Below are 11,181 nucleotides of genomic sequence, written 5' to 3'. Positions count from 1 at the left end.
AATTCTTCTTTGACATATAAAAATTAATAATTTCTTTATATACACTCTGATCATACCCTTATTACCTGTCTAATCATAAAATTTAAGAAGATTGAATTTTCTAATAAGTATTTTTTTTTATTTGGGGTGTAATAAGTATATTAAAAGGTATGTATTAGTTGATTTTTTAATTAGTTGATAATGTGAGAATCTTTATATGAAAAATTGAAAATTAAATAATTCTTTGAAATATGGAATTAATAATTTCTTTAAAATAATTTAATGAACGGATAATTGCACAAGGTTCGAATTTTAAAGGAGAGCAGTCGTGTTTAGAAAAGAAGAAATTATTTAGATATATTTAATTAATGTTTAAATTTCGTTGAGAGGGTCAAAAGAGTGGGTGCCCACATGGGTTTGCTTATATGGGCAAAGACTTGCCACATAAACATATGACTAACAGTGGAAATTGGATTTTAACGACAGAGACTTATTTGCATAACGGATGTAAAGATATGGACTATTTTTTACATTAAAAAGAGATAGAGACTAATTTGCAAAAGGGACCAAAAGTTAGAGACGAAAATGCCTATTGATTCATTTTATTAAAAGAATTAGACGCAACAGTTTCTTGTTAAATTTTTTATTAAAAACATTTTTGCAATGTTGCCACACCCCTCCAGTGACTCCTATCTATCTAACTATGAGGATGAAAAATTAAACATACCATATTCGAGATAATGAGCTTCAATAAGAATTCTCATGATATGTTTCAAACACATTTTTTTTTACTAAAACCAATGGAACATTACTGAGGTCTACTAATCAATAAAACTTTTATCACTTTGATGCCGAAGATTAAGAATGCATATTGATGCTTACTCAATTTAAATCGATGAGTCTATGTAATCAATAATCAGTAATATTTAAATTAATGGCTCAACCAATTGACAAATTCAATATTAAAACTATTTGAATTGATTTAAGTCAATTCGAAATTACAAATGACTTATCCACTTAGACCCCTAAGTTTTAAATTTACTTTTTTAAAATAAATAAAAAAGTTGTACTTCTCACACATAATTTGTCCCGCACGGGAACATGCACTAGTTAATGATTATTAAAGGCAATGAAATGGAAGGAGCAATCGCGGAGAGGTTGCAGTCGGCGACGAAGGAAGGAAGCTTCGTGATCCGATCCCGTGTTGAATATGGTGCGTGTCTAGATTCTCATTCTTCTTCATAACCGTATCATATGCACTTGTTTCAATTTGATCAATTGGCGAAAGTCCTTGTTATTATTATTACGTAACCCAACACTGGTACGTATTAGGCTGCATTTGTGGGTAGCGTTTTATTCAACGTGATTTTGACTGGTACGTCTTCATTTTATGAGAAGACCACTAATATTGATTACCAATTTTTTCTTTTTTTGGTAAAAGAATTTTTGATTATCAATTTAACAATAATGAAAGGATCCCGTGATTTTTAATTCCTGAAATACTCGCAAAACTTCACGTTCTCTTTAACTCGTTCTGTGAGCAGAAAAACATCATCTACGTTTTGGCTTTTTATGTTTTTTCTTTTTTTACTATAGTTCGAGAAATTATTATGTGATCCTGAACGGTATGGTCATGTCCCTGTTAATCTTTATATGACACTTAATAGAGTTGTTAATCTTTTTCTTGTAAGTTATAAAATTTGAATGTGTTCTATAAAAATCGGTGGGGTTCAAAATCACCTAATAATTTTTCGTTTCCTAATTTGGGATTCTAGGTTTGACAAGTTATATTGGTTTTGTTTGTTACAGTTTTGGAGGTTTTCTTTTAGGGAATTTATTGTCCCTTGCATATGTGGGATAGGGCTGTGTTTCTCTGTTCTGAAGGATGTTTTTTTCCTGGTTTCTTTTAAAGAAATAGCTTATTTGCTTTAAGTAACAAATTTGAAACATGAAATTAACCGGTTATGATTTCGTTGGACATTTACGTGCGAGACAATGCGATGTAGAGAATCAGACTTCAATAGTTTGAACCAATAATGATGGCTTTATGGCGATTAGGTAGTTGGTTGGATTGTTATAGTGGCACAATAGTTCATGAATGCCTGGTGTAGTTGCGTGAGGGAAGGCTTTTGTTACATAGTGTGGCTTGAGATGCTTGTTGACAATAATAGGTTATGTGATTAAGGTTATGTTTAGTAAGACATTTCAGGTAGTTTTTAATTTTTTTTTATTAGTTAAAAAATTTATTTCATTGTTTAATAAATAAACTTTTTTTAGTAGTTTCTAACTTTTTATTTTTTTTCTTATTATTCTTAATATATTTATCAAATTTTTCTGATTATATTTTTTAAATAAATAATAGTTTTATTATTTTTATGTCATTTTAGAATTTTTTATTATTTTAATAACTATTTTTATTAAATATTTACAATTTATTAAGTTAGTTTTTCTGTTTCTAGTAACCAGCTTCCAACTTTTCACTACCAACTAGCTTTTCAATTTTTCACTACCAACTAGCTTTTCAATTTCCAGCTAATTTTTCAACTTATAATAATCTTTTCAAGCTAGTTTTAACATAGCCTAAGTTGTGTTGTGGTGAGCTTGGTTGCTTGCTGTCATGGTTCTTAATAGGTGTGTTGGGCTGGGTTTACGTCTTGGGTAAGTGAGGTTCTTCGTTGGCTATTTTGTTATAGTGAGATGGATGAATTTTAGTGACTTACTCCACCCCCAACACATTCCTTTCATTGCACCATATCAAATGAGTCCCCAAACAACAATGCCTAAACCTAACCATCAAAACAAGCAGTCTCAAAACAAAGAAGGGGAATTGAAAGGACAGATTGAAAGAGAGTTTGACAGGAAACAGCATCAGTCAATCATTTCAATATCAATTTATCATATGGAGCCGGAGTTTTCCCCTTGTGATTTTGTTTTCAACTTTTCAATTCCATCTTGGGAGCCTAATGCCCTTTCAATGTTTTATTTGTCTGTAGGAACAAGAAAGATCAACTTTAATGATTTGTTACTACTGAGGAGACCTCAAAGATCTTAAACCAGACATTTGTAAGGTATGCTAGTGTAGTTTTGACATTCATAGTTATTTGTTCTTTGTTTCCCTGTCTCTTGGAACTCATAATGTAGGCTGCATAGTGTTGTTGATGAGATTGGAAACCAAGTATGGCCTCCAACTTTCCAATTTGTTATAGAAGGGTTTAAACAAGAAAATTGAGAGTATATTTTTGTGGGGATATGAATTGTTTGCATATTTTGGTCTTGGTAGAGAAAACAGGATTTATAAATTTTTTTGAGGTTAATTTTTATTTGCTGTGGGATAAAAATCTTCATGATTTAATTAAAGCTCAACATTTTATTTTCTTTCCCTTATACAGAGATGTCATATTTTATTTTCAATTCCATCCCTTTACCAAACACAGCACCAGTCTCTCCATCTATGATGCTTGGGTACTGCTAAATAATTGTTGTACTGGTACCATCTCATCACGAGGGTGGCTATAGTTTTTATGGACTTCATACTTGAATTTAAGTTTTTGATTACAAAATTTTAAGATCAATTTTAAGTGAAACTTACTGTCTTTAGACAGGGTTTTAAATTTCAATTTTTGATGCATTTGCAACCACAACAAAGTCCTCAATTTCTACGATAACAATGAGATATCACCTACAATTTGTAACCTTGGTTTCAAGTCCTACTATTGCATTATTTAACCAAGATATTTAAATTCCATTCCAACCATATTTGAACGGGAAAAGTGGTATGCAAGTCCAATCCATAGATCATGGGCTGAGCTATGAGCCTATGGTAGAGGAGTTGAGGTTTTGTGAGGCCAGAAAAAAAATATTCAAGAGGGTGCCACATCAGCAGGCAGGCTAGTTACAGAGTAGAGTTGTTTCTTATATGTAGGATGTCACTTTGTGTTATATTGGGGGGTGGGGAGTAAGGATAGTATACTCTGCTAGTGTAATTTGGAGTTTTTCCCACTGTGGGGAGCTTCTGCTTGATGACACTTCTTAGATTTCAGCTTAAAACCAATTACCACTAAATGAAGTTGTCCAACAGATATATAAGTTATACCCCAAATGCTGATTGGATATTATACTCTACTCTGTTTACCCTGCTATAGTTGTTCTGATTTTGTGTCTTTTCTGGACAATGACAGTGATGAACAATATTTTGTCTTTGGGAAGATGCATGGATTCTCCCATGTTGATGGTTTTGTGGAAATAAGCAACTGCTTGGCGGAAATGATTAAATACGCAGCCAATGAACCGTCTGCCGGTCTCTTCTTTATCCAACATCACACTCAAAATGCAGTGCCAAATGTCATCAAACTTAAGAACAACATTATTGACAAGTCTCACGAAACAACTTTGCAGACCGAAGATTTGGAGGATTCCGTCGCAATGGTGAGATCAATGAAAGAGTGTGGATTCCCCATAGCTGATGAGATGATCGGAGACATAAAAAAATCACTGGTAATCATGACAGCCAAGCATCCAAAAGGAAGAAGGCTTATCCATCAGTCAACATCATATTTTCAGACAGACAGAGCTAACCCTGCAGTTTATTCCCAGGAGGGAATAAGTGAAATGAGGGGTAACTATTTTTCAAGTGTTTTTAGCTTTTCTAAACAGAAGACTAAAACTAAAAGTCTCAACAAGTGGCCACAACTTGATTCTATGGGATCGGTAAATTCCAACACCGAGAAGCAACTGATGTACCATAGCATGTCATTGCCAGATGCATCTGCAAATAGTACTGCATCTTCACAAGCTGACAAGCCGGTATCAAGCCAGGTTGAAGGTGAATCTCGACCTGAACCAAGTGATATTGGGGATAAGTTATTGTCACTATCAGAAAATTTTGATGACTTCAAAGCTAGTAAACAAGCTAAGCTGGAGGATTGGCTTGAAGGAACTAGCAACCATGGGGAGAATTGCCTGCCAGGTGATGAGAAAATGGCTCTGAGAAAATGAAATTCTTCATATATCTAGGAAAATTTTATAGGATTTATTTTAATGCAGTTTGTTTTTGTTTGAGAAAATGCTTTAGCCTGTGTATAATTTGTGCGTACCTAATTAATTGTTTGAGTAGCTAGTATAACATAAAAACAATTGTAATGCTGTCAAATGTACTTCGAAAAATGGGTCATTTAATTGTAAAAGCGACTGATAAGGTAGCACTAGGCCTCGAATGATGATGAGTCATGGGTTATTCCAAAGTGACTACAATCGAAAGAAACATACTTTGAATCGATAAAATGAAAATGAAAATGGGTTTCTGATTTCTTTATGTCAATAAAATTAGCATGTTTGTTGCTTAAATTACAGATGGATAATTGTGACCGTGATCCAACTATGAATTTGAAAAAAAGATGATGATGATTGTAGTTTGTTACACTGATGGAAGTGGACATGAAGGTGAAATTGGAAATGAATCTCAAAGTGAAAGTGATCATGTTGATACTAAAAGTGAAAGCGGTGAAGATGGTGACAATCATCATGATGGTCACTCAATTGTTGATTTGACAATTGAAAATATACTGTTGTTAAAATTTTCAAGTCAGCATGTTGCTTATAATTTCTCTCATTTTTATGCAAAATATCATGGTTTTGGAATACGAAAAGATGAGGTATGTTATAACTGATAACATAAATTTGTAATGTCTCAATTTTTATGCAACAAAGCCAGTTTGAGGGACAAAATATACTTGATAAGGATAGACAGGATAAAGGATCACAAGACCCTTACATGTACCAACTGCAAACTAATGCTAAATAAGAAAATTGGGAGGTGGAAAGTTGTGTTGTTTGAGGAGGAACACAACCATTCTCTATGTAGGGTTAATTTTAGTCTCCTTGTTCCATTCATACAAGAGATTGATTGATATAGATAGAGCTCAAGTTGATAGTTTGCGTAAACATGGTATAAAAACTTGTCAAATAATGGATTATATGATGGACCAAAAGGGCGGACTTGTTGGTGCTAGCTTGCATAAACATGGTGTAAAAACTTCTCAAATAATGAATTATATGATGGACCAAAAGGGTGGACTTGTTGGTGCTGGATTCATCAAAAAAGGATTTGTTCAATTATATTGATCTTGAAAAGTTATCGAAAAAAAACAAGGAGATGTGATGGCTACACTAAGTTATCTAGAAGACAAAGCATACAGTGATCCAATATCATCCTCTAAATACATTGTTTTTGAGGATGGTAAGTTGAGGCATCTATTCTAGGTAGATGAAACTAGCATATCTAATTACCAACTTTTTGGAGATGTGATTGCTTTCGATGCCACTTACAAAAAAAAAAAAAAACAAGTACAACCATCTTTTGGTTATTTTTTCTGGCAAAAATCATCATGTCCATCATATAAGTGGATGTTAGAAACTATCTTGGAATCAATTCGCAAAAAAATCTAGCAGTTGTGGTTATGAACGATGATGGTTCCATGAGGGAGGCAATCAAACAGGTTTTCCCAAACACTATGCATAAATTATGCGCATGACATTTGCAAAAAATGCAAATTAGATAGTGAAACATAAAATTTTTTTTAACTGCATTTGAAAGAAGAATGTAAAGTAATTTTTCACCTAAGAGATTTGAGTAGTTTTGGAAGATGTTGTTAGATATCAACTTGAAGGTAACAGTTGGATATTGCAAGTGTATGAGAAGAAGTTATTTTGGGATACAACCTATTTACATGATACTATTTTTTCATGCATACAAATTACTTCTTTATGTGAAGGCGTGGATTCTAATATAAAGACGTATGTTAAGAGAAATAACATTGCTGTTGTTAAACTTTGAGGAATGCTTGCGAGGTTTCAGGTACAATGAGAAAACTACAGATTTTGAATCATGTAGTACAAAGGTTATGATTAATTCTTCCCTGCCAAACCTTGAGAAACATGCATCATAGTCACACGTTAAATTTTTAAATTGGTGAAAGCACAAATTGTTTGTGTTGGTGCATTGAATGTGATTGAAAGATGTGAAGGTGTTGATAGGATTGATAAACCATATTTTGAGCGAGTTTGTGTGTCATTTCCATGCATTTTATTGGCAGAACTCATATATGGATTCTAGTTTCACATTGCATAAGCATAAGCCGCTCAATTGAGTGATGGAGTTGGAAACTGCTAATTTTCCTAAAGATTTGAAGACTTTATCACTTTATAACAATCGTGGTAAGTAGTACAACCATAGTCAGTCCACAATGCCCCAAAGCCTCAACGTCATCTTTCCAACAACGGCTGTGGAAAATTTCATCATGACCCTGGTCAACCCATGAGGGTTTTAGTCAGTCCATAACAACCCAAAGCTTTAGCGCCACAAGTTTTTGACCTCAGTCGTGGTGGATGTTACCATGGTCGTAGTGCACCTAAATGGAGTAATTATCTTTAAGGAATTATAAATAGAGCGTTTGTGTCTTTTTTTAGGTAGCTATTATTTTATTTTCGAGCAATAAGGGCTTTAGAGAGACAGAATTGCACCGGGACAATTGGGGTCTTAATCTATAAGGGTTTTCGATATCTTTTATTCTCAATGCAATCTTGTATGTTGTTTGGCTATTTTGTGACCATGGTTGGCTAAACCCCCTTAGAACTCGGATTGTGATGTAGTTGTACCCATGTACTTTGGTTCCTCTTTTTTAATAAAGTTCTTGATGTTATTCAATTGATTGTATTTTTCTATTGTTTTCTCTTTTATATTAGAATTGATCACTCTAATCTTAGTTAATTGTATGTTAGTGACCATCTTCTCATAATTATCTAACTAGTAGGATGATAGGGTTCATAAAACTTACATGATCAAACTGGTGGCATGAATCTCCTCTTTACAAACATCTCTATAATTCATCCTTAACCCTAAATTGAATCCTAAATGACCAATGCAAAATTGATTTAGGGGAAGAGTATTTTTAGACCTTGATCATAGGCTGATAATTAAATTAAGAGGCATTAGATAATTGATTGTTAACCGAGAGTTCTAAATTAGAATAGGAATTTGAGGAAAATGATACATGCAAAATCATAATCCAAGTCATCTTTATTCATATGTGATGCAAGCTCCATTGGAGCTTGTAGGCCTAAGATCTTCTTCATCAATGGATTCCTTTGCTTCTTGGAAGATGAATGGCAGCGGAATGGAGAAAGGAAGAGAGAGAGGAGATGCCACTTCAATGAGAAGATGAGTCTAGAAGAAGCTCACCACCATAGGAGGCCATGGATAAGAGCTTGGAGGAAGAAGGAGATGAATGAAGGGAGAGGGAGAGAAGAGCACAAAATTTTGTGCTCTAAATGAGCTTTGAAATCTGAAGTTTTATATTCAAATGATCAAAGTTGAAAAAAATGCACACACATGACCTCTATTTATAGCCTAAGTGTCACACAAAATTGGAGGGAAATTCAAATTTCACTTGAATTTGAAATTGAATTTGGGGAGCCAAACTTTGGAGCCAAAATTTCACTAATTATGATTAGTGAATTTTAGTTATGGTTCAGCCCACTAATCCAAGATCAATTCCAAGATTCTCCACTAAGTGTGCTTAGGTGTCATGAGGCATGAAAAGCATGAAGGACATGCACAAAGTGTGACTATATGATGTGGCAATGGGGTGTAGTAAGCAAATGCTCACCTCCCCCTCTAAAATTTAATTGGATTGGGCTTCTACCAATTCAATTAAATTTATTTTCAACCACACACATCAAATATCCACTTAGTGCATGTGAAATTACAAAACTACCCCTAATACAAAAACTAGTCTAGGTGCCCTAAAATATAAGGGCTGAAAATCCTATATTTCTAGGGTACCCTACCTACATTGTGGAGCCCTAAATACAAGGCCCAAAAATAATGAAACCTTAATCTAATATTTACAAAGATAAGTGGGCTCGTACTTAGCCCATGGGCCTGAAATCTACCCTAAGGCTCATAAGAACCCTAGGGCCTTCTCTTGCATCTCTGGCCCAATCTACTTGGAGTTTTCTATCCAATGCCCTTGCGGGGTAGGATTGCATCAATATGTATCTCTTCCTCGCAACTATTGTTGTCTTTAGTTTTATTTTCTTGAACACAATTACAAACAATCTTCCAACTCAAGATAAAACCCCAAAAATTATTTACTTAATACGATTTAGATTATTTGGGAACACAATTGTCTCTAGGGTACAATATCCAGAATGTCGAGTCCACAATACTACTACGTAGGATACACTTGCCCTTGTGCAAGTACACATTTTACGCATCAACATCAATAATAAGGGATGTTACAAATGGTGTCTGAGCAAACCTCTCTCTCAATTTGATATGTGGTTTGAGGACAAATCAGTGGAAGCTAGTAGGCATGTTGTGACGCCCTTTACCCCTCACATATATGTACTAATAATAAAAGAAGTAAAAAATCAAAATTAATTAAATTTTTAAAACACATTTAAATATAAGCCTTTCAAAATGGTAAAAGGCTCACATTCACTTTTCTAACATCATAATAAAACTTGTCCAAATAAATAATAAATCATCTCCACCCAAAACAAGGTCATCCAAGACTTCATGCAATTAATATAGAAACCTATACTCCAATGTCACATCCTATCAGAGCATTGTGTTCCCGTGTCCTCTAGCATAAGGTTCTTCATAGTCATCCACCTAATCATCTGCTTCCACGAACACAAAGTTCAAGATCATTACAGGATCCAAACACAAATAACACACGAGGAGTGAGTTATCACATTCCTAACTAATAGAGAAACAAGACAATTAGATATACATATCATATAAATGAGATACAAATTACTTCAACATAACTCACGTAATTCCACCACTTTGTCATTTAAAATTCACTTTTCAATCATCAATCACATTACACATGAATCACACACTCCGATCAAGACATAATAACACTCATTAATTTCATAATAAACAATCAGCAAGTGTTATGCAACAGTTATGCTAAGACTCAAACCTATATGCAATGTGGTACCATGTCAGTGAAAAACCACCCTGGGGCGCTTAGGAGTACATAACAAGACACACCATAAAATAGGTATGTTAGGTCACTCTCACTAAGTAAAATCATAGGGAGACTAGTCAGGGTCACGCTGTTTTGCGAGAATGCTCCAACCATGTGGGATCGGCACAGGCTTAAAGGAGCACTCAAACCGGGTGTATTTACCCCCAAGGCCTACACTCCGAAGAGTCCGTCAGGGTCTCTCCCTCCTGATTTAGGTCCAACCCCTAAAATAATTTTTGCAAACAGACACTGCTCATGAAGTATACAATACCCATGGCCTCATACTCCTGTTTCAAACACGTTTAACACATTGCGCTACAATTTAACATTGATTCCTACTAGGAACCTACACTTTCTCTTTAACACTGCGCATAAACACTTTTCTCTATATAAACACTAGTCGGGTTATTGTATAATTCAAAGCTCACAACACAATTATCGTCACATCAAGTGTTAAACACACACTTATTCACAATCAAATATCATGCCCACAATTTAGCATCTCATAATGTCATAATCAATCATCTCATGTTTACGTGTATCTCGCAATTTAACACATTCAACTTTGCACTTATAGTCAATCTCCAAAACAATATTATAGTCTCAAAGTAATATATTATTCTACAATTCATCATATATTCAATTTATCACTTATATACAATTTCAATCATAATTTCATAGTCCCAATATAACTATTTATACAAAAGGTTTATCACAACATGGGAAGTAAAATCCCTCAAATAATTTCGCATAATTATATCAAAATCATAGGTATGAAAAACGAAAACACCACGAGAACTCACTCAATTTTATCAACCAATTCACATCAAGGACATCAATATTGTATTTATAATCATAAAGGAAAAATTCAATAAACATCCCAAAATAAACCCAATTTAATCCTCTAAGGATCCCTACACATGTTCATTCTAATCCCCAATTGCGATAAACTCATCCCTTACCTCTAAGCGGGCTCATGTGTGTATTATGACAACAATAGTGGCATCTCTAGCGATCTCCTGAGATTCCTTAAGTTTTTCTTCTGACTGCTCTGACAGGGTTCCCAAATGTTAGAGAGAAGGAGAAATGATTGAAGTCTTCATTTTGTACTATCTTTGTGCGATTCAGTTTTCTCTATCCAGGAATATTATTTCATAAATCCCAA

The 11,181-nt window shown here is 34.1% G+C and overlaps 1 protein-coding gene across 2 annotated transcripts; it reads left to right on the top strand.

Moving 5' to 3' along the window:
* The first annotated feature begins 1,146 nt into the window (after positions 1-1,146).
* On the top strand, positions 1,147-5,282 carry LOC114370596. Of its 2 annotated transcripts, none has more exons than XM_028327996.1 (3): positions 1,147-1,192; positions 2,973-3,047; positions 4,158-5,282. In XM_028327996.1, the coding sequence occupies exon 3, from the start codon at positions 4,186-4,188 to the stop codon at positions 4,972-4,974; it is 789 nt and encodes a 262-aa protein (XP_028183797.1). In that variant the 5' UTR covers positions 1,147-1,192; positions 2,973-3,047; positions 4,158-4,185; the 3' UTR covers positions 4,975-5,282. The 2 variants fall into 2 exon arrangements, with proteins under 2 accessions (XP_028183797.1, XP_028183796.1); XM_028327995.1 differs by lacking the exon at positions 1,147-1,192 and adding an exon at positions 2,472-2,637.
* Positions 5,283-11,181: the final 5,899 nt, after the last annotated feature.

This window comes from Glycine soja, chromosome 10 (assembly GCF_004193775.1).
Source record: "Glycine soja cultivar W05 chromosome 10, ASM419377v2, whole genome shotgun sequence".
NCBI lineage: Eukaryota > Viridiplantae > Streptophyta > Magnoliopsida > Fabales > Fabaceae > Glycine > Glycine soja.
This window is presented reverse-complemented; position numbering and strand designations above follow the sequence as displayed.